A 24484-nucleotide genomic window follows, 5' to 3' on the forward strand; every position below is an offset into this window, starting at 1 on the left:
CAGGGAATAAAGAAGTGTTTTTGAGTAGTTTATTGACACATAAGACACCGTGTTAACACTTTTGGAAGAATGGAACAAGTCCAACTTCCGGATCATTAAGGAATCAGGTTGACGAACCTGTGTCTAACGGGGACCGTAACAACACTAACACCATCGACAAAACCAATATTGGCAATAGAGGCGGAAATTCAGAAGTTGCTAAATTACGGTTCGGCCTTGACGTCATTGCTACAAGGTGCTGGTAACGTTACGTCCGTGTTTACCTAATTATCCGATATCCGTGAGTAAAGGTGAGCTCCAGAACCTCATGTAGCCACAACAGTCATTAAGCTAGGTCGGGTGTTAATTGAAATGCCTCTATAATTCTACACCTACACCGTGTGATTATCAATTGGACAATGTGCCCCCGAACCTGTAATGCAATTTATTGCACTTGAGGATAATGAACCCCTTCCCTTACGAGTGGAGTTGTACGCAATATTCAGGCAGTATTACGAAAGAGGTGTGAATGGGTTTCAGAATTGTACGTAGTTTGGTCATCGAACCCATGTCTTGAACAGTGTGAGGAGACATCGCTTTAACCATCAGGCTCACAGGGACTGACAATATGATATTCTTGGAGCAGGGTTCTTTGGGGCTGTGGGTACTAGGGTCTGGGGCTGGGTTTTGGGGGGCTGGGGCTGGGGGCTGACTTCTCGGTGTCTGGGAGTACAAGGATCTGGGGGTACTAGGTTCTCGGGGTCTGGGAGCTGGGTTATACTTCACGAGGTCTGGGAGTACAAGGGTCTGGGGGTACTAGGTTCTCGGGGTCTGGGAGCTGGGTGCTTACTTCATGAGGTCTGGGGGTACAAGGATCTGGGGGTACTAGGTTCTCGAAGTCTGGGAGCTGGGTTCTTACTTCACGAGGTCTGGGAGTACAAGGGTCTGGGGGTACTAGGTTCTCTGGGTCTGGGAGCTGGGTGCTTACTTCACGAGGTCTGGGGGTACAAGGGTCTGGGGGTACTAGGTTCTCGGGGTCTGGGGGCTGGGTTATACTTCACGAGGTCTGGGAGTACAAGGATCTGGGGGTACTAGGTTCTCGGGGTCTGGGGGCTGGGTTATACTTCACGAGGTCTGGGAGTACAAGGATCTGGGGGTACTAGGTTCTCGGGGTCTGGGAGCTGGGTGCTTACTTCATGAGGTCTGGGAGTACAAGGATCTGGGGGTACTAGGTTCTCGGGGTCTGGGAACTGGGTGCTTACTTCACGAGGTCTGGGAACTGGGTGCTTACTTCACGAGATCTGGGAGTACAAGGATCTGGGGGTACTAGGTTCTCGGGGTCTGGGAACTGGGTGCTTACTTCACGAGGTCTGGGAGTACAAGGATCTGGGGGTACTAGGTTCTCGGGGTCTGGGAGCTGGGTGCTTACTTCACGAGGTCTGGGAGTACAAGGGTCTGGGGGTACTAGGTTCTCGGGGTCTGGGAACTGGGTGCTTACTTCACGAGGTCTGGGAGTACAAGGATCTGGGGGTACTAGGTTCTCGGGGTCTGGGAGCTGGGTGCTTACTTCATGAGGTCTGGGAGTACAAGGATCTTGGGGTACTAGGTTCTCGGGGTCTGGGAACTGGGTGCTTACTTCACGAGGTCTGGGAACTGGGTGCTTACTTCACGAGGTCTGGGAGTACAAGGATCTGGGGGTACTAGGTTCTCGGGGTCTGGGAACTGGGTGCTTACTTCACGAGGTCTGGGAGTACAAGGATCTGGGGGTACTAGGTTCTCGGGGTCTGGGAGCTGGGTGCTTACTTCACGAGGTCTGGGGGTACAAGGGTCTGGGGGTACTAGGTTCTCGGGGTCTCGGAGCTGGGTGCTTACTTCACGAGGTCTGGGAGTACAAGGATCAGGGGGTACTAGGTTCTCGGGGTCTGGGATACTAGGGTCTTGGGGTACTAGGTTCTCGGGGTCTAGAATACTAGGATCTGGGGTATTAGGTCTGGGGGCTGGGGGCTGGGGGCTGGGGGCTGGGGGCTTGGGGCTGGGTTTTCAGTGTCTTGGAGCTGGGTGCTGAGATCTCGGGGTCTAGGGCTAATAATGTCTGGGGGCTGGGAGCTGGGGCTGAGTTCTCGGGGTCTGAGAGTACAAGGGTCTAGGGGGACAAGGGTTCTCGGGTTTTTTAGTTCTCGGGGTACTAGTGTCTGGAGGCTGGGAGCTGATGGCTGAGTTCTCGGGGTCTGAGAGTACAAGGGACCCGGGGTCGGGGTTCTCGGTACTAGTGTGGGCCTGACGTGGGGGTAGGGGGCAGAGTTTGAGCGTCCTTGTGGGCGCTGGGAGGGTGGAGGAGGTCTGGGGTCTTGGGTGCTTGGGTCGAGGTAGCTCGAGGCTGAGATCGGTTTTTGTTATGTTTGTTCGGACCCTCCTTTCATAGAGTGAGTGAGTGAGTATGGTTTTACGCCGCTTTTAGCAATATTCGAGCAATATTACGGCGGGGGACACCAGAAAAGGGCTTCACACATTTTACCCATGTCGGGAATCGAACCCGGGTCTTCGGCGTGGCGAGCGAACGCTTTAACCACTAGGCTACCCGACCGCCCTCCTTTCATAGAAACAAATGGAAGGAACGCTGTTGGAAGACAGAATGTTACCGCGCTATTTTGGTGAACTGTGAAAGCGTGCAAAGGAACCTTGACTTTATATCGCCGAAATTATCTTTCACAGATTACGTTGCGGAACTTTACGTTTTCCGTATCACGATCCCGTTTCACGTTCTAACACGTTTGCTGTTCCCACGTCATCTCTGAAAACAGCATGAGTCACCGCATTTCCGTAACCTGCAAAGAAGATAATTCGGCTTGTCCCGTAAAGACACGAGTGGTCACGGATGAAAAAAGGCAACGTTCTAACTCAACAACAACTGACAACTTCATTTGGAGACACGTTACCGTCAGTGGCCTTAATGAATATATCCGTATCTGTTAGACAATCACTGTGCTGGATCTTGTTCCGCAGGACAGGAAGCCAACAGGATCAATTAGCACGTATTTTTATCAGTATTTCAGCTGTCCCTCTGCGCGGGAGGCAACCCCGGATCGTTCAGTGAAAATGTTGTAGCAAGTGTATCTGCTGAGATTAAGAACGCCAACTGACATTTACGTGTAAACGTTTATTTTCGCACTGTGCATTGACTTGATGACCGTGTATACAGTTTGAATATGACGTTGTGCCAAACTATCAAGTTACACTCGTACAGTTGGTGAAATAAGAAATTATACAAAATATGCTTTTTATTTTTTTTCTTAAAATGTATTGTCTGAAAAAAGTCAAACCATTGGCCCCCTTTCTCATTTCTAAATTATAGGGGGCACGGGTGGCCCAGCCGTCTAAGGCGCCGCGATTCGCTGTGCAGAGTTGCGTCCCTTGAGCACGCCAGAAATCTATGATTGTAGGTTCGAATCCCGGTTCGCCCCGATTATGTTTCTAGGTTTGTCGGCACCATACCCGTGCTCGTGGGTTTCACCGAAGTGGTAAACGTGTGAGACCCGCATCTCTTCGGGCTTTCCCCCTACATTAAGCTGACACGCCGTTATATAACTTGAATACTGTTAAAAGCGGCGTTAAACCCAACTCATTCACTCTAAATTATATTTTTAACATTTATGTGAACTGCAGGGCAACATAAAGTATACACTTGAAAATTGGACTTGAACAAAAATTACAAACGCTATAAAAACGTTACTAAGATGAAAATAGTCGCTGAAACACTGTGCATTTGAGGCCCATAACATTATTATGATACCAGTATCAAATGCATTACCATTTCGTGTTTGTTTCATTTTAGCCACCATCAAAACAACGGTATATACTTTCTTTTGCCCGACAGTTAAATTTGACCTATTTCATGATACAAAAAATATATACTTATCTTGTCAAATAACATGTTTGTTTCACCGTGTTTCCTCGTTTCATCAGTGAGTAAGTGAGTGAGTGAGTAACGGCACTTCAGATCCCTTGTATTGAGGTAGGGAAACTGCCATGGACGTGATATACAGGTCCCAGACTTATACCCCTTTGGTGAAGGGGGCACGGGTGGCCCAGTCGTCTGAGGCGCAGCGATTCGCTGTGCAGAGTTGCGTCCCTTGGGCACGCCAGAAACCTATGATTGTGGGTTCGAATCCCGGTTCGCCCCGATTATTTTTCTAGGTTTGTCAGCACCATACCCGTGCTCGTGGGTTTCACCGAAGCGGTAAACGTCTGATACCTGCATCACTTCGGGCTTTCCTCCCACATTAAGCTGACACGCCGCGATATAACTGGAATACTGTTTAAAGCCGTGTTAAACCCAACTCACTCACTTTGGTGAAACCCACGAGCACGGGTATGGTGCTGACAAATCATGAAACATTATGAAGGCAAACCAGAATTGGAACCCATGGTCTTGGACGCAAGTAAATGCACAGCAACTATCGACGCCTTATACACTGTTCGGGCGGTCGGGTAGCCTCGTGGTTAAAGCGTTAGCTCGTCACGCCGAAGACCTGGGTTCGATTCCCGATATGGGTACAATGTGTGAAGCCCATTTCTGGTGTCCCCCGCCGTGATATTGCTAGAATATTGCTAAAAGCGGCGTAAAACCGTACTCACTCACCTACTTATACACTTATAGTGTCAATTTCAGAATACAGAACTGTTGACAATTTGGTGGGTGTTGGTAAATAAACAGATCTATCCATTAGATCATCACAACATATAACATACAGTGCAAATTTACATTTACTTTTGCACCTGCTCCAGACATGATGCAAATTTGCTCCTTGTGAAAAATACACGCGTTCACACGACAAGCATACTCACGTATGTATATTGACACACTTATGCAAATATACACACATATGTTTAGAGGTGCATGTGAACGGGGTATGACACGACAGGGCCACCCACGCCACCAACAGCGAGTGTAGCAGTCCCTTCGCTGGAATAATACCCACGCACTCATGTTCAGTCGTGATTGTATGATTCGGTATGACCAAATTTTGCACGAGAATATCGAGACAACAGGCTACATACATCAAACTCAAGAGTTTTGCAATTATGTGAAATTTGTTGTTTTCCCAGGGCGAAAAAACCAACAACGTTATTTCTAATGATCTCGGGTTGAAATTGACTCGGACCCTGATAGACTGAAGTGCACATAATACTGAGGGTCAAGGAGCAGTTCACATGTAAGGTGTCTAATAAAAGAGGGCCTCCTGTAAAATTTCAGTCATCAAGCCTTTCTACGGAAGCCTTTTAGGGCCATTTGTTTAAAAAAAAAAAGATTTCGAAAGTATCTTGAAATTTCAAGATACTAAGTTGAAATTTCAAGAAGTTAAGTTGAAATTTTAAGATGTTAAGTTGAAATTTCAAGATATTAAGTTGAAATTTCAAGATACTAAGTTGAAATTCCAAGATACTAAGTTGAAATTTCAAGATAATAAGTTAACATCTTAAGATGTAAAATACGTTTGAAGTGAATAATCTTGAAATGTCAAGATCCCAAGGAAGCCTTTTAGGGGCATTTGTGTTTTTTTATTTTTTTTCGATACTATCTTGAAATTTCAAGATACTTAGTTGAAATTTCAAGAAACTAAGCCGAAATTTCAAGATAGTATCTTGAAATTTCAACTTAGTATCTTGAAATTTCAACTTCTATATCTTGAAATTTCAACTTAGTATCTTGAAATTTCAACTTAGTATCTTGAAATTTCAAGATAGTATCGAAAAAAACCCCCAAAACAATGGCCCTCAAAGGCTTCCGTACCTTTCTGATACCTGGCATGTTGCATCAAAGACTGGATCGCTGCCTTCACTCAAAAAATGTTTAGGCGGGTTCCTGCAAGACGATAACGATTATTGTTTGTTTGTTTGCTGTTTAACGCCACACTCAGCAATATTCCAGCTATTTGACGGCGGTCTGTAAATAATCATGTGATTAACATCTTGAGCATCGATCTACGCAATTGGGTACGATGACATGCATCAAACCAAGTCAGCGAGCCTGACCACTCGATCCCGTTAGCCGCCTTTTACGACAAGCATGGGCTGCTGAAGACCTATTTCTACCCGGATCTTCGCGGGTCTGACAGCAAGATGATTGCATTGTACTCAATGCTAATGGCCGCAATAACCGTCATATAGCTGGAATATTGCTCAGTGCGGAGTTAAACAACAAACAAACAGATCATACTGTCTCGCAGTCCTCATTCTTTGTCATGCTAGTAAATATTTACTGCTAAAGTCTTTTTCTTAGGTCTTCAGCAAATAATGCTTGCCGTGAAAGGCGACTATGCTTGCCAAAGAGGCGACTAGCGGGATCGGGTGGTCAGGCCCGCAGACTTGGTTGATATATGTCATAGTATCTCAATTGTGTAGATCGATTCTCATGATGTCAATCACTGGATTGTTTGGTCCAGACTCGATTATTTACAGACCGCCGTCATATAGCTGTAATATTGCGGAGTGCGGCGTTAAACAACAAACAAACGAACAAAAATATGTTCTACTAGGATAAGTATGTTCTAATAGGTTGTGTATGTTCTTACAGGTTTAATATCTTCAAAATGTTCTACTAGCTTGATAATCTTCCAATTGGTTCAGTATGTTCTCATAGGTTTAGTATGTTCTAATAGCTTTATTATGTTCTAATAGGTCTAGTATGTTCTGGGGCGTCAAATGGCTGGAATATTGCTGAGTGCAGCGTTTAAGAACAAACAAACAAGTATGTTCTGATAGGTTTTCAACCTTTCCAAAACCTGTGGGAAGTACTGCCACACAATCTTGGCCATATATCAGAGATTGCATAATTTTCGTTTTCAAATTTTGAATCGAGAGCTTCAGCAAAATATTTTTCAAGCTAATCTGGAATGGAAGTCACCCTTTTGACACGTGCACCGCACAGTTTGAGAAAGAAGCTTTCTGATTGGATAATGTTGAGCTTCCTGTTAGTGACTTCATTATGCGGTCAAAGTTTGGGAAAGGTCTTTCTGACCTGACCTGTAATGGGATGTCCTCAGATCTTTGTTAAGAGGCAGTGAGAAATAAGATCGGATATTTAATGAGACTGATTGTAAGAGGTGACTAACCAGATCTAGTTGGTTGATGTCATCGTATCTAAAGTACGTAGATTGATGCTCATGATATCCATCACTGGATTGTCAGGACCAGACTCGATTATTTACAGACCTCTGTCTTATAGCTGGAATATTGCTGAGTTCGGTGTCACACAATAAACAAACACTAACTTGGCCTGCTAATCTCATTAACATCAGATCTTGTACTCACTGCCTCTATCACATCAAACCAACTATCCAAAGGTCATGACGGGTCACCTCTCTCTAGCCAGTCAGAGATGAGGCTTCAAAACAAAGCTAGCAAAGCAATGAGAGCAGCATATCTGATTGTTCAGATCTGAATGAGTATTTTAAGGGACTGGAGTTTTGGATATTTAAAATCCTTTTCTTTCAGGGAGCAGTGGCATTGAAGCACAATGAGGATTACAATTGAGAATTGTCTGTGGGTATTCCTTAATTTAGGGCACAATTCCCGGAGTACAGAGGTCAGAGAAATGAATCTGTATTGTTTTAGGAAGCTAACATCTGATAGGCTCAAGAACCCAGGCATCCTTCATTTAAATTTCCTTGTTATTCGCTGTGAAGAGTTGTGTCCTGCGGGCATGCTTGGAACCTATATGATCGTGGATTCAAATCCTGGTTCGTCCTACAAATATTTATAGGTTAGTCAGCCCCATACTGTGTTCGTGTGTTTCACCAAAGTGGTAAACACCAACATCACTGGCTTGTCTCCCACAAGCTGCACAGGTTGATCCAGAGAGCCAGAGAGGGGGTCAGGGCAGTCTGGACCCCCCCCCCCCCTTTTGAAAACCAAATGTAGTATGTCGTAGGCAGTACAATTGACTGAGAGGATTTTGATATTTCGGCCCCCACCCTTTAAAAAATGCTGGATCTGCCCTTGAGGTGAAACACTGTGATATAACTGGAATACTGTTCAAAGCAGCATTAAACAAAACTCACTCACTCACTCATATTAGTTTTGTAGTAAATGAGTGAGTGAGTGACTTTGGTTTTACGCCGCTTTTACCAATATTCCAGCAATATCACGGCAGGGGGCCAGAAATGGGCTTCACACATTGTACCCATGTTGGAAATTGAACCTGGGTCTTCAGCGTGATGAGTGAACGCTGTAATCACTAGGCCACATGCCCGCCCCTAGTTTTGTAGTAAAACTTCCCATAAACAGATAACTATGACAAAAAATAGCAATAATAATAACTTTTATTTCTTTGGACAGTGGATCCATGTATAAAGCACAAAATACACAACTTCTCATTCAACATCGTACAATACAATAAAAATGTATTTTTATACGTTTTTTCCGTTTCTTTTTTCATTGACTCTATACAAAACATGGTATATAAAGTGTGAATGTTGGTAAATGAGTTTATAGTAGTGAAATTATGCACTATCAACTATTTGTTGATGACAACCACAACATCCAACTTTCTGCAACTTGTACCCCGGAAACCAGTCCAGGGAGAAAAAAACACCAAACTTATCAACAACAATAAAAAGTTGAATAACAAAAACAGGTTTGCATAACGAGTGTAGCATGTTCAAATTGCAGATGTCCCGACCCTGCCTAAACTCGACTACATGTATGTTTAAGATTTCATAACATTTTTTCATATAACAACTATTGCTCAGAATAATTGCACAATTAATTGAAAATGTGTCAATTTTAAAAGTCATTTCAAGAATTTCAGACACAATTCATTCACATTATATTTTCTTCCACATTAATGATTTGAGCTATGAATAATATCAATTTCGATTTATCAGTTGCCAGTATATCGTTGTCATTAGCATAAAACAGTTGAAAAACAAACCCTGATTATTGAAAAAACAAAGTATTAACAAAAAAGCTGTACATAATGTGAGGGATGTTTTGAGAGATATGGATTAGTCATGACTGTGATGGATTTGCATTAGGCATACAACTTTCATGCGATTCTTGTGTGATGGAGTGTCAATGTGCATATATATCCTATATGACACTGATATACGTTGTGATGAGTGGTAAAATAGGATATATCTTTCAGTGTACCGTATTCAACGTAATAAGCACCCAGGGCGCTCTCAAAATTAGAAATAGGAGGCTCTTATTAGAATATTATTTTGGTTGAAAGATCGTAAATTTCGTGGTTTATGCTGACGGCCTGAGATGTTAATATACGACATATATATTTTTCCAGAATTTAATTGCCCATAATTTAGGGTGCATATAACACACGAGTGCGTATTATACACGAATAAATAAGTCTTGTGTACATTGATCAATCGGAAGGGTGCTAATTGGGATTGTTCACTAGCCAATATATTTGCAAATATCGCCGTAGGCACTTATTATGTCGAATATGGTATTTGGAAACATGGTGAGCACTAATATGTTCTCCCACTCTTGCAAATTACACAAAACGCAATCTGCATTTACCCTGGTTCATCCCATGTCATGAACCCTGAGTCCACCAATGTGGAAGTGAGTTTCACCTTCCACTTCCACGTTCAATATCTGCCTTCTTCACAACTGGAAAAGGTGTTGAAGTCTGCACAAACAAGTCTGTCATGTTTTTAGCGCAAAGTTTCAACAGTTTGCAAAAAAAATGATTTGCAAATCACAGATTAGAAGTCTGTTTTTTTTCCATGTCACAGAATTGCAAGTCTTTCGAATGTTTGCATCGTGTCTCTTACACCGGGAGAGAGTTCAAGATTTCTGAGGGGTCATGAGAAGACGTTGGTATAGCTCTGACTGGAGGAAGCGTGGGTAGGAGTCCTTCTCCATCAGTGCCTGGACTCGCTTCTGAGCATCCTCAAACGTCTGTCGAGTCACCTGACTGAGATTTCCTAGGGTCTTCACTCGAGTCTTGGAGTCGAGATTGATCTGCCAGAAAAGAAAAGAAACATTAGTGAACTGCAAACACTAGACTGCTAAAGTCGACAGAAAGTATTTTATGATCCCAAACTGGCTTTCACAGATGCTACAACACGTGGGTGGGTTCAAGTGATATTTCTTAGGACCTACCACTACAATGAAAATGCATCACTATGCTTTGCCGACCATTGTGATGTCATCAGTTACCATGACAACACTAATCTCTCTGCTTCAGATATTTGTACCTGTGATCAACTTGCTTTGACATAGTTAATCTTGGAACAAACTTGGGTGAGATTCTCTATATCACTACAGGCACACCCAGTAGGCAAGAGACTGAACTAGGGCATTGGACAAACAATCCCAAATTATGAAAAGGCACCAGTTCACCACGAGACCTATCTATGTGCCATGTTTGGTTAAGATTATGCTCATGGTTTTTGAGTTCTGGGCCACAGCTGGTCCCACTTGCACAATTGATCTTAGCGCTAAGATTATTGTAACCCTATGCTAAAGTATGGGTATTACGATCATCTTAGCGCTAAGATCGCTTTGTGCAAGTGGGCCCAGCTCCGGCAATGAAACGTGATGGACGGACAGACGGAAATACAGCACCTTGGTGGCAGGAGCTAATAAACAAGCTGTAAGAGTAGACTCACCTCTCTTGGTGCTTGCACTGCCACAAAATCGGTGTAGATCTTGTTGGCAACAGAGGTGAGTTTGCTGGACTTAGTCGTCTTGAACTGCTCACAGGCAATCCAGAACTCAATGTTTTCCTCACTGAATTCCGACTTGAGGAAGCCTTTGAACAACTCCAGCCCATCTGGAACAAGAACAGGAACAGATAAAGAACAAGAACAGGTAAAGAACAAGCTACAAGTGTCAATGAGTTCAGTCTTACAGTGTTTCCAGCAATACCACGGTGAGCGATAGAATTGGGCTTCACAAACTGTACCCAGAATCAAACTGGGTTCTCGGTGTGACAAGCTAACAATTTAACCACTAGGCTAACCCACACATCTTTAAGGATATCAGTAAACTAGTGCCCTTGACATGAGTGATATAATCTGATTGTAATGGTTCATAAAATATTTGTTAAATCCTATATTCAGAGCTGACTTACTAATAAAATCAATCAGTATTATATCCTCATGAAAATTTGAAATATGTGGATTATATAGCCAAGTTACCATCAACCACAACCAGATATTAGACTTTAACCAAATTTCATTTGTATTGTTAATGTTCTTGAGACAACCTTCTGGAATGAGAGCAACTAGTTTGAGCGGGTACGGGTACTTACGTCTGTCGGTGAGGAGAGCCTCGAAGGACTTGCTCCACTGTTGGATGTCTTCCTGGTTGAGGTGGCAGATCTTGCCGTTCTCTCCTCGGAGCGTCACACCAAGAGATGTGTCTGTGTGTCTCCGACGCAGGAACTGGAGCTTCTTCTTCATGTTCTTTGCTCTGTGAATAAACACAACCTTGTCAACAACGAAAACAAAACACCATGTTCAAATCGGGCTGACTATAAATAGAAAAAAATATTATTGAGATACATTTACATTTATGTAAAATTTTCAAATATTGTACTTACAGTCCTCGGGACTTTGCCCTGGCCTGATTGCTGAATGATGGGATGTCATCTGATGCCATCATGGCAGCATCGGCTGAAGATGTCTTGTGTATCGGGCGTGGAGGTCGTCTGCCTGTCTCGCACTCAGTGGACTCGCTCGCCACAAGCTTCAGTCTTCGACTCTCAATCTGCAATAAATATCTGGCTTAGGAATTGTGGAATGTCGTGACATCCAATAATGAAACTGCTAGAAATAACGAAAGAGCTCGCAACGTGATGTGTCTGATGACAGTCACTTGGCAGCTGCCTGACTTTGTCATCAGGTGTATATATATTGCTTCGCACCTAACAACACAATCCCATGGAAACTGCCTGATCTTGTCATCATGTTTGTCATGTCCTTTTGTGAATCGTGTCATTGTGATCATAAATAAAGATCATTCAAAGATGATTCAACAGATCGGCCATTTCCTCAAACAAATCAGGATTACTGACATTTTAGATTGATAACAAAACTATGTGAGACCGAGACTAAATGTATACTGAACGATAAGTCCATGGATGTATACTAATTCCATCCTTATAACAGACAAGTCTAGATTAGCGAACAGTCTAAGGACATCAGACTTTTACAGGAACAACTTGTGCTTATTATACATAGAATCTAGGAATTATGATAAAAACTAATATTCATTGCCTTAGAGACTTGTGCCAGTCTAAAAAAACACCATTCAATACATAATTCTACAGCCGTTAATCATATGATGTAGTGGTACCCATATGGAATGTTCGACAAAAAAACCCACTTGCCTAAAGATCAAGAAGTTACACGCTAAATCCATTTCACAAAGAATCACCATGCATAATGCTTGTAAATTTGTTGAGGAAAATGCATCCTTAAATATGGCTTCACCTATCACTCACTAAGCTGCAACCCACGCATGATCTCTTGGAAGCAATTTCTCTTTCCTCAAAACAAGACCTTTTTGCTAAACCTATTTAACTATTAATTTGTCTGTTCTAAGGCCTGAAGAAAAGACCAACTTGCCATCAGAAATCCATATTCACGTGTAGCTGAACGTGAAAGAGGCACGTGGCAGTCCAACAAGGACCAACATCCATGTGACAAATATGCAAATATGGCTTGCCCCCATTTTAAAAACATTCCATCCGCCACGCCTAATTCGTTTGTTTAAACTAACTCATTGATCTAACCCATTTTGACATTAGTGACACATAAAGATTTCCTCAGCACATATATGTATATAAAATTGAATACGAAATATCTACAATTAATGACATCGCAAAAAAGAGAACTCACAGACAACAATGGCTGCACGGTAGAGTTGGAGGAGATGGTCGTTGAGTACTTTGAAATAGCTACACTTCCAGATGGCAGACACTATGATATATCAGCCGTGGCATAGTTAGAAGGCTGGACTGACTAACTGCTTTGATGAACTCTACAGAGATGCAGGAATATTTCTAATCAATAATGCCGATGTCTTGTGGCGTGTTTGTGGACGCAATGGGAAAATCGACATTAAGACCGGGGTTTGATCAATACAGGGACCTAGAGTTCATCACCCACGTCATTCCTCAGCTATATTCGTCACTACGTCTTCCTCATCAGCTTTTTCCAGGAGCTATTTTTAGCCTGCATACTATCCCCATAACCATTTTACAACCAGCACACATCCCTGCCATTCCAGTGTAGTTGTCGCTATATGGCGCCAATACTGCCTATGTTATATCTGAACATGCTCTAATATTCCAGTGCAGATCAAGAAGCAAATATTTCCTTAAACTTGTAGTGCAAATGGTAACTAGATTATGCAAAAAAAATTTCTACAAAGATACCTTAAATGTTAAAGAATAGGTTTTTTTTATAAGAAATATTGATCTCTAATTGTTTCTGAACTGTGACTGAGTGGGTTTGCTTCAGTGCTTAACTGAACAGCATCCTAATGAAAAGTTCAAGCTTGAGACAATTGAAATTCACAGATTATGTTCTCCAGTGTTAACCACCAATAGTGAGTGAGTGAGTGAGTGAGTGAGTGAGTGAGTGAGTGAGTGAGTGAGTGAGTGAGTGAGTTATGCCCCTTTGAAAACAGTATTTTCATGATGTCCCCCTAATCTGGGAGGAAAGCTCAAGGTGACAGACAGGATTACACATTTGGCAGAGTTATGGTGCTAAAATGACATTGCACAGTTACAGCTATTGTGCTAAAAAACCAATGTTCATAATCAGGATTCGAACCAACCCTAGCGTGATTATGGGATAAAACGCCACACAGTCAACTTCAGCGCCTTGGATGAGAAGAGATTTACTTACCGATTCTATCTCGGTGTCCCCCTGGTGTTGTAGAAATAAAGCATGAGCAGGTATGTCCTTGGCACATCCTGCGCTGTGACTCCGTCGCAGAGGTCGTGTCAGCATTTTGCGGAATCGCCTCCTTTTAGAGTCTTTTTTGCACGGGGTTACCTCCTCTTGAGGTTTATGTGTTGTATGTTCGGTGTCGGAACCGTCTGGGGAAGTGTCACATGTAAATGTCACATGATGCTCAACATGGTAGGGAGGGGATTTGAGCGGGAAGGTTTCGGACACGTCATAGATTCCATCGTCCCCCACAGAGCTGTTTGAGGCCTCTACAGTTTCAACACTGTCCCCTTCCGAACTTCGCTGTCTTGTTCGTCTTAATCTCCCCAGTTTGAATCGGGACTGGGATGTGGTGACGTCATCCGATTTGCCTCGAGTAACACAAGCGCGTCTCACTGTGCACTTTGTTTGAAAGTCTGTGCAAATGTCGGATGTTTGAGTTTTGTCCACACTGCCTTGTCGCGGTGATGTTACACATGGCTGTGTCGTGGATGTTGGTGACATTGGTGACGCTGATGACACTTTGGATATATGGTGTTTTGGGTTGGTCAGCTGACGCACAAATTCATCTAGGTCAGAGGTTGACCACTGCTGTTGTAAGGGCGATGATGGTTCTTCTAAATGAACCCCCTGAAACAACAAATAAATAAATACAGTTTAAAAAAATCAAACTTCACCTCAAACAGTTCTTTAAACTTAGCCTCTTGTAGCTAGACAAGACATCTGAAAAAATATTTTTAAGTAAAATGGTCAAAAGAGTTTTATTACTTCTTAAGGTCGGAAGTCTTACCCAAATTTTAGGCCAACAAGATATGCTTTGATTGCATATCAGCAAAATTACAGACTATAAATCTTTAAAATAGTACATTTTCATATTTTCAAGTGATATGTCCACTATTAACCATTCAATTACAAATCATGGATACGAAACTTAAAATATCTTCACCAAAAACATTTTTATCGCCTTTCAATCAGTGACAGTAACTCCATAACCTGTATGTATGAAAGATGTTTGTGAAATGGAAGTCTACAAGTAATTAATAGTAGGATTCTTAATACATCTTCAACAAACCCAGAGTGTTTCAAAGTGTAACAACAAACTTGGAGGTTTTGTACAAACACCACAAACTACAGTAAAAAATATACTACAAACCATTGTTGGCATAGGTGTCCTGGTAACTTAAAACAGACCCAGCAAACAACCACTTCTGGCACCGATAGTATCAAGCCTGGTACTCTTGCAATGGACTGCGGCGCTAACAAGAATAGACTTGGCAGCAAGCTTGCTCTCAGATACTACCTCCTCCTCTAATGATCTCTCTAGAACTGAAGAGCCAGCGCGGCTTGCCCAGCTATATATACCCACAGCATGAAAGCCAGTGTAATGTAATCAATGAGCACGCGCTATCGCACGGCTGCGATGATGCAACTGGGTGCAGAGCTACATGTTCACACTGAAGCTGATTGGTCGGGAGGTATTGACAGACAAGCTGAATATCAGGATTGGTCCAGCTGTGGTCAAGCTATAGCGTCATATCATTCAGGTGTGTGATATGTATGACTCAGAGGTTACCTGGGCTGGCCACGCCTCCTAGACGAGCAAGGCATTGTCACTGGCTACATCCTGTTTGGTACACCTGATGTCTGGATTAGGTGCATGTTGCATTAATTAGACACCAATCAATATGCACTTGATGAACTGGAGGAAAAGGGGACTTTTCAAAAATCATTTTCATCACTTTAGGTTTTCATCCTCTAAAATGAAGCACTGTGATGTAGATTAAATTTGTTATCCATGTAAATTCATACACAATGGAGTTGAAGGGACCCACACAGATAATCCAAGTTAACAGAGGTTTGATATAACTGAAAATGATGAATAAATACGGTGAGTTTGGTTTTACACCACTTTTAGCAATATTCCAGCAATATCACGGCGGGGGACACTAGAAATGGGCTTCACACATTGTACACATGTCGGGAATCGAACCCGGGTCTTCGGCATGACGAACTAACGCTTTAACCACTAGGCTACCCGACCTTCATGAATAATTAAGGAATACACAAGGACCAAGCTTTTACTTCAAGACAAGTGGTGGACACACCAGTGTTTAACTTTAATTGATCATCTCTTTTAATACTCCTACTGATATGAGTTTGGCATGTAGTACCCTATTAACTTGTGACACAGACAATATCATTCTTGTTGCCCTCACAGCCTCCCCCCCCCCCCCCCCTCCTCATTATCCTGATGTAAAACCTCATGTGATCATGAGTATTCTTGTCATGAATATCAGTATTATTATCAGTACTGCTGGGTTTGTTCGTTGTGTTTCACTGTCCACAATATTCACCAACTTTACATCACAACAGCCTGTAAATAATAGAGTCTGAACCAGTCAATCCAGTGATTGAGTACAATGACACACAATCCACAAGCTTGACCAACTGATCTAGTACAGCTACTGTCTACAAGCAGTCAGATGCTGGGGAACTATACTACACCACTCTTGATAGGGATATTTCCATCTTTCCATGATACAAAAGTGATTCTCATAACATCAAGTGTATAAACGGATGGACATATCTGCTTATGACCCTATCAACATCTGAGTAGCATAGTATAACTCCTGTTCCTGTAAGACATATGAATTAACCTCCATATCTTCATAAATTGGGTAAAATACTTAATCTGGACATAATAAGCAATTTTAATAAAATGAATATCAAATAAATTGTTAATCACATTAATTCTTGTAATCTTCAATGTGTTTTATCTGCCTGATAATTAAAACTATGTGCGTAAACACAGGGGTTATGGTCAAACATTTAGTCTATTTAATGAAACAAATAGTTTCTAGCAATTCACTTATCCATACGACATGTACTAATGTGATGTGAATTTCAAACTGGTCAAAATGAATCAAGATTTACTCTTCAGCCCTTCATAATCCATCAGAACCTTATATCACCATCTTGAAATAACATATCATATACATGTATCAAAATTTCCTCTAAAAACCCAATTTTCAAATCTCAGACTCTGTAGTGTCAGAAAACGTAGTTCAGGAAACAGTCATGATTCTATCAAACCAGAATTCTTAATTACAACCCCAAATAGCAGAACATACATCTGATGAAAGGTATGTGATTCAGTCAGCATCTGCACAACCCATAGACCTATATATTATCTCTGATCCATGACATATTTCCATCATGTTATTTTGACTGTATCCCTGGGGCTTCGCTCCGTCGCTGTTTTGCTGCCGGGGCTTCCAGGCCCTACACCGACGTCACTACCACTTCTTTGCATCGAAATCTGATAGATGGCGCTGACGTCAGAGACCCTCTCCACTTGCCGTAGAAAACAGAGCCCTCTACGGGCTGTACTTGCCTTGAAACTTAATGAAGCGTTAACTACGGTCTTTGGTATCGAGGGCATGGCAAGCACTCCAGAAATTTTCACTTGCTGATTGGACGTGTGAATATTGACCTCAAATTAGTCTTGCTCCCATCTGCACAACTATTTGTTTACCTAACTTGTTTGGTCAGACTTGTATTGTAATCCAATGATGCATAATTAATACTTGTGACGCAAATAAGCGTAAAACCCCTGTTTTCCTGTTCATGTTTTTCGTAAAGATACGTATCAGATGGTTATCCTGTGTTAACAATTACAGATAGTGTTCTCATGTTACCGATAAATAGATACTATTTCCCCAACAACAGCTTGCAAAACATGAAAACAAATTGTTGATAAGTACGTATTGGTCATGTGATAGTTTCCTAAATTTCGTAGATTTTGTGAAGTAAATTAAAAACTTGATAAGATAATTATCAACCATTATTGTTTTAACCACATGGGTATTGCACAGAGGAATCAACATGTCTGATTTGATATTTCTTCAATGAAATGTTTACACTTAAAAATCATTTCAAATATTAATATTTTCTTAAAACCTAACTTTGACCTCCGACCTTGTCTTTCCTCCCACCTTAATCTGACTTCTTGTGATATGCTACTCAAAAGAGGTTAAAGAACACTTTTTCTTTGATATTCCTATAGTTAATCTCTATCCTGCAATGACAGATTAACCACAGTAATAAAGAAGAATCAGGTGTTCTTTAACTCCTTCTGAGTAGTATATACTGAAACATTAACCGAAGTTCCACCAACATACCCAACAAATCATTAATATTTTTATGAAATAGTATCCTCAGAATCAATATTCATGATTCCTATTCATATTGTTCAAAATGGTTTTTAATTTCCACCCAGCTACAGTTGAGTGAGTGAGTGAGTGAGTATGGTTTTACGCCGCTTTTAGCAATATTCCAGCAATATCATGGCGGGGGACACCAGAAATGGGCTTCACACATTGTACCCATGTCTGGATTCGAACCCGGGTCTTCGGCGTGACGAGTGAACGCTTTAACCACTAGGCTAACCGACCGCCCCCAGCTACAGTTGAAGGGGTGCCTTGTCCAAAGTGCATCTGAACTGTTGTCTCTTTTAAGAATGATAACAGCAAGTTGTCCTCAAACCCATGAAACAAACCCAACCTTAATCTGAAGTATTTGTACCCAAAATAGCTCTGACATAACTGTACTCATCCTTGTTTCGGAAATGACAAAGCAATAGTTACAGATGTAAAACGTCATTGGTTGTATTTCCGAGAAGTTGTTGATAACAGATGTAGATCGTCTGTGTTCTCGAACGTTGATAATGCGCTGGCAGGTTCTGCAAATACTACACCTCTACTCTGCAACACTTAATCTACGGAAAAACCGGACACTCGTCTACGCTAACACCATCCCTGGTCCCACGTCATCCATTACAGAAAAATATTCATACAGAGCAGTCATGAGGAGGGTTGGAGCCGGAATCGTCTGGAAACATTTGTAACATAAACGTCTCCATGGATTGATTCCAAAAATCAAGCCGATTTCAAGGGTGCTTCAATCACTTATGGCAACACAACATCAATTTTGAAAGACAGTTTGGCAATATCAAATTTGGAATTGCTTCAAAGTATTGGTAGGTTAAATATCTAGCAAAATAAGCTTTGAAATTTTTTAACTTTTCGGACCTATGGTGAAATACCAAATGAAAATTCATTGCCCAAACTTGATGAAAATACAAAATATTGGAACTGAATATCCATTTGAATATAGTTTCTATGAAACTAGTTTGTTTTTCTACACATAGATCACTTAATATACGAGAATTCCCCTAGTAGCCTTTTTGTCATTTTCTTATAAACATATATCCTTTCCACACACAAGATTCCCAGCTCAAGGACAGAGTGACCCACTTGAAGAATGATGCTGTTCCTACACCAAATGCCAGAACAATTGGCGCTAGGCTCTTGAAGAATTCCTCCTACCATCAGCGTAACACCCATACTGTCAAAGACAATGGTCTTAACATTTATGAGTGCACCAGAAACATCCTCCTGACAAGTTATGACATTCTTGTGTGCAAGAAACTACCCTCCTCTCAACTACTAACCTTTATGAAAAGAAGGCACCTGAAGTTGGCAGGTGAATGAGGATATTTCTGGCAGAGGACGTGAATGATTTCCAAGAAGCAGTAACACAAGCCTATGGTGAGGGGGTGTGAAGCATTTGGTATAAACATCCCAAATAAAAATAGAACTTTGAGTAAACCAGAATCTTTACAAGCACCGAAATGGCACTGCTAAAAACTTAAACATCTGTAAAATGTAAAACCAATTGGAACTATTTGTGTGACAGACCTGTTTTCAAGGTGATCTTCGCCAAACGATTAAATTGAATGAACCTTTTTTCTTCTTTCACATATATAAATGACAATTACTTCTATGATGACAATATATTTTTTTAGCCAATAAAATTATTTATCTAACTTTTACGCCTGTTTTGGGTAAAATATAAAATTACAGTACAGATATAAAGCAATCTCATTAAAAATCGAATATTTTACTCCAATACAATACTTCTCGATGTAAAATCTGAAGATACCTCAATATCATAATTGCCTGAAATGAATATTTTCAATGGAAATTAAGAATTCCCATTTGGGAATCATAACTGATGGTTTGTTTATTTGTTTATTCTATTGACGCCACACTCAACAATATTTCAGCTATATGACGGCGGTCTGTAAACAATCGATTCTTTACCAGACAAAACAGTGGTTGATATCATGAGCATCAATCCACGCGATTGGGATCAATGACATGCATGAACCAAGTCAGCGAGCCTGAACACCCGATCCCCTTAGTCGCCTCTTACGACAAGTATAGTTGCCTTTTACGGCAAGCATGGGTTGGTGAACACCTATTCTACCCTGGATCTTCACGGGTCTATTCATAACTGAATAACGACCTGACAAATGTTCTGACAAATACCTGATGACATGTCTTTTACACCTGTGTCACACCTGTGCCACACCTGTGTTGACTGGGTGTTACACAGGTGGGTTAGAACTCATTCATAACAGGCGAGACAGAGATTTCTGACAGATGAACACTCATCATGCAACACTGGTTCACTGAGTTCATTACCAGCCTCATATTAATCAGATTTATTTAGTGGATGCTACATAATGAGTAAATAAACAATGCTAAGCAAACAGGTCCAACAAAAGCAGCAGGTGATGATGATGTCTCCCTCACTGTAAAGACTACTGTCCATTTATTATAGGGGGGAGTGGGTCAGAGAAAATCAGGGGAGGGTTACCCCAAAATTGACAATTTCTAGAGGTGGGTAAAAATTATAATACGCATACATGTAGAATGAAAAAATTGACATTTTATAAAAAACAAGCAAGAAATACCCATATCCCCCTCTAATATGACATGTCCAGTCTTATGCAAGGCGAAGTACAATACCTGCTCCAGATACTAGCACTACTGCGATTTTCAGTCTAAGTCACAGTAGTTGCTATGGAAACTCAAAAAATATTTTTTTCAAAAATCCCATATCCCAGCAATGTCATGGCAGGGGACACCAGAAATGGGCTTGATACACTGTCCCCATATCGGGAATCGACCCTGGGTCTTTGGCATGGTGAGCGGACGCTTTAACCATTAGGCTACCTGACCGCCCCAACCCACGCTGACAAACCACGTGTTATTCCTGCGACTGACATTATTCAAATCTTAGTAAGTTCCACAAAAACAAAGAACTCCCCCGCTTATTTCCCAATCAGCAAAATCATGTATTTAATGTGATTTGGGCCAAGTTACAATATCTTTCCTTTAACATTAATACGTTGTTCACACAAACCGCCAGTGTCAGTTGACAATGCATTAAAACAGACAGAAGCAGCTGAACTTGGAAGGACAGGTCTATTCCTGGGCTATAGTTATCTATATGGCCCCAAAATAGACGCAGTCATTACAAAGACATGAAAAAGTACAATCCATCAATTCAGCTGCCAGTATCTAGCACGAATCTGGTGAAAAATGTATCAGTGTCATCCTGTTTATCAGTCCACCTTCCGAAACAAGATACCCCACTCCCATCTTTGTGACTGTTCAGGGCATGACAAATTCAAGTCTTTTTAACATCTTGCTCAATAACTTTGGTCAGCAACTGGGGCTTGCTCAGTTCAAAATGATCATAGCGTTATGACTTTCATGAATACTAGTTCTCCCTTGTTACGTTTCAAGTTTTGTCAGCCCGATACCCGTGCGCAAGCGTTTCACCAAAGTTGCTAACATCTGATACCTGCATCCTTTCACTTTAAGCAGACAAGTTGTGATAAAACTAAAATATTGTTCAAACCGAAGTTAAAACAATTTACTCTCCCACTACAGTCTCAAATCCCATTGGAAACGATGTGACATCGTCAATGTCTTAATGTCCATGTCCATGTCCAGATAGATGAAGGACTGTTCAAAGCAGCATTAAAACCATCAACCTCCCATTTGCTGTCTGAGCAACAGTTAGACAGCGCTATTATTGATTTTTGATATATTGCGGTTGTGTGTTACTTGTCTGTTAGTATCATCAGAGTTGTCTCCCTTGTATTATGTCACACAGTTGAGAAATTCCAACTTTAGCTGTCAACACTGATCTTGTATTCTCTACACTCTTTCCAGGACTAGTTTTCTCATCGATTATATTAAAGTATAAAAAGTCTTGAAAATGAATATTTTTGTTGATCATCTCAGCTTAAGAACTCTCCCTTCAACTCATTAGTCTTCTTGTAAGACAACTTTGGTATTTTGAATTAAACATATAAAACGTTTTATTTTATAAAATAGAAAATTGATCCTGTGAGTGAGTGAGTATGCTTTAACGCCCCTTTACCAATATTCCAGCAATATTAAGGCGTGGGACACTAGAAATGGGCTTCACACACTGTACCCATGTCGGGAATTGAACCCGGGTCTTCGGCTGGCGAGCTAACGCTTTAACCACAAGGCTACCCGACCGCCCCAATCTAAAAGTGAATATATTAGGACACATGTTTTAATATAAATTACAACTATTAAGTGTATTTGACCTGGTTGGCAAGGAATAGTTTTCTGACTCGAACAATCTTCTTGAGCTTCTGGCCAGAACAAGAACAAGAACATGAAGGCAGTTCTTAAGCCAGGCAATCCATACACCACCAGAGGGAAGTTATCTAGTATGGAAGTAATTATACAAGTATATCAAATAATATTATCTTTGAGGTTCCAACACTCTTTAATTTCTAATTGTACGAGTATAAAGTAATTACACATTTTTTTGTCTGCAGTGCAATCTCTCTAAACTGATTGCCGATTCCCAGCTTCCAATTCTAAGTCTTTCAGGTAATTCAGTGCTTAGCATGTGGTGAGGCATCCAGTGAAAACACACAAACCAAATCTTTAAACGACCAACTGATGAATCGCACCATCTCAAGTTTGCCAAAACAATTACGCTTATACATCATCTTGAGGTCACGGCGAGGAACAAAGCTGGAATCGGTGGGCGATATGCTCTTAATTCCAGGCAGGTGCCACTTCAAACATACAACTTCAGTGAAAACGTTTACTTTTTTTGTTCTCATATCTGAATCTCAAGGTGACTGGTAAGTATGGCCGTCTGCTTCATTGCAGATTCCCACCTCCCACCATGAAGAGTGACTCATCTCATAATGAGGCTAGCATAAGGGAGGCAACTGCTGATTTACTGCTGCTATTGGCTGAGGAGTTCAACAGGTGGGTAAAGCCAGACAGACACTGCGGGGAGTCTGTGAGAAACTGTCTGCTGCTGAGACTAATTCTTCAGAAGTGTTTACACTAACCTATATAATGAGACTAGGTCACAAAATTTCCACTTACGTGTGAAACTTTACAGGTATAGTCACAGTTGTTGGACAATGTTTGGGTTGTTGGAAGGGATTTCTTGTAGGGGCTGACCAACCAGGTGTCTTACACCATCATCTTAATTAATTAGCAATCATGAACACTTCAGCCTGTTTGACTTTCTGCTTTTACGAACAATCTGAAACCACCCCTATGACAACTGCAACCATTTCTCAGATACAATGGCCCAAACCCACCAAATCCCTGATACTATTCACAGAACATCACCAAACCCCCCGAATCACCAAACCCCAAATACTATGTAACTACTTACCACAACTACCTCAAACCCCAGATACTTCACGCAAACCCCAAATACTATTCAACTAATAACCAGAATCCCCCAAACCCCAGAGACTTACCAAAACCCCTCAAACCCCAGATAATTCACCCAAACCCCAAATACTATTCAACTAATTACCAGAATCCCCCAAACCCCAGAGATTTACCAAAACCCCTCAGACCCCAGAGACTTCACCCAAACCCCAGAAACTTCACCAAAACCCCACCCAAGCCTAGATAATATTCACCCAAACCTCACCAAACTCCAGACACTATTCATCAAACCCCATTACTATTCACCAAAACCCCTCACCCCTCCATATACAAAACCTACAGAACCCACCCACCACTCTCCATCCCATCCCATCCCATCCCCACCCCACCCCCTCCACAAATCTTTTGTTCCTGCAACACAACCTATGACATGTTTAAGATTTGCTTCACATCACAAAAAGCAGAGCGCTTCAATAAATGTTTCCCCTAGAGATTCCCAGAGGACGGAGTTATCAGTATCGGTTCCGACTAAATCCTCTCACACTGTCCTGAGTGTATCTTCAGATAACATTCCCCTCATGAAAAACTCCTCCAGATAAGCCGAGGTGCAGCTTCCCCTGTAGAAAACCCGAGGGTGGGGTCTGTTTACATTCTGTCATGTTGAAATGACATGAAAAGAGTCGATCTGTCATTTGTGTGGGTGGGGCAATGTGATCCATTAAGATTAATCAAGTACGGTAAGAATCACATGGGTTTCAATGATCAGACTGAACTGTAATGAGAGTCATCGGGGCTGCTAGCTTTCAATTTCATCTTTGCATAAGATCAGAAGTTCTTTTTAATCGATCTTATATTATAGACATTTCACCATCCTGCGGTCCCTCTAATTCAATTCTAATTCAAAATCTTTGTACAAATCAATTCTTTTTGAATGTTTAAGGAGATCACTGTTTAAGGCCAAACTCAGCAATATTC

The 24484-nt window shown here is 41.4% G+C and overlaps 2 protein-coding genes across 5 annotated transcripts in view; both read right to left on the minus strand.

Annotated features, from left to right (window-relative positions):
• Window positions 1-754: 754 nt before the first annotated feature.
• Window positions 755-9649, minus strand: LOC124151067 (vegetative cell wall protein gp1-like). Its single transcript, XM_048389814.1, has 4 exons — window positions 9573-9649; window positions 1616-2011; window positions 1242-1487; window positions 755-977 (listed from the first exon to the last, which is right to left on the minus strand). Exons 1-4 carry the CDS (start codon window positions 9647-9649, stop codon window positions 755-757), a joined length of 942 nt encoding a protein of 313 aa, XP_048245771.1.
• Window positions 8283-24484, minus strand: part of LOC124151086 — a 195365-nt gene continuing 179163 nt past the window's right edge. For 3 of the 4 annotated variants that reach the window (XM_046523387.2, XM_046523389.2, XM_046523390.2), the window contains exons 2-6: window positions 13863-14537; window positions 11549-11715; window positions 11258-11418; window positions 10614-10777; window positions 8283-9963 (exon numbers count right to left, since the gene is read on the minus strand). In XM_046523387.2, the coding sequence (XP_046379343.2) occupies window positions 9787-9963; window positions 10614-10777; window positions 11258-11418; window positions 11549-11715; window positions 13863-14537 (1344 nt within the window). In that variant the 3' untranslated portion in view covers window positions 8283-9786. Of the gene's footprint in view, window positions 9964-10613; window positions 10778-11257; window positions 11419-11548; window positions 11716-13862; window positions 14538-15060; window positions 15244-24484 lie in introns of those variants that run through there. The other variant, XM_046523391.2, reaches the window with a different exon arrangement.

Source organism: Haliotis rufescens, unplaced genomic scaffold (genome assembly GCF_023055435.1).
Source record: "Haliotis rufescens isolate VD_foot unplaced genomic scaffold, xgHalRufe1.0.p SCAF_8, whole genome shotgun sequence".
Taxonomy (NCBI): Eukaryota; Metazoa; Mollusca; class Gastropoda; order Lepetellida; family Haliotidae; genus Haliotis; species Haliotis rufescens.

Bases quoted from the DNA above. Each gene is read 5' to 3' on its own strand.
- LOC124151067 (XM_048389814.1), bottom strand. From the start codon at position 9,649: ATGACAGACTTGTTTGTGCAGACTTCAACACCTTTTCCAGTTGTGAAG. The intron at 2,012-9,572 runs GTGAAACTCACT...CTGAAAACCCAG, and splicing joins ATTGAACGTGGAAGTGGAAG to CCCCAAGCCCCCAGCCCCCA. The intron at 978-1,241 runs GTAAGCACCCAG...TTGTACCCCCAG, and splicing joins CAGTTCCCAGACCTCGTGAA to ACCTCGTGAAGTAAGCACCC.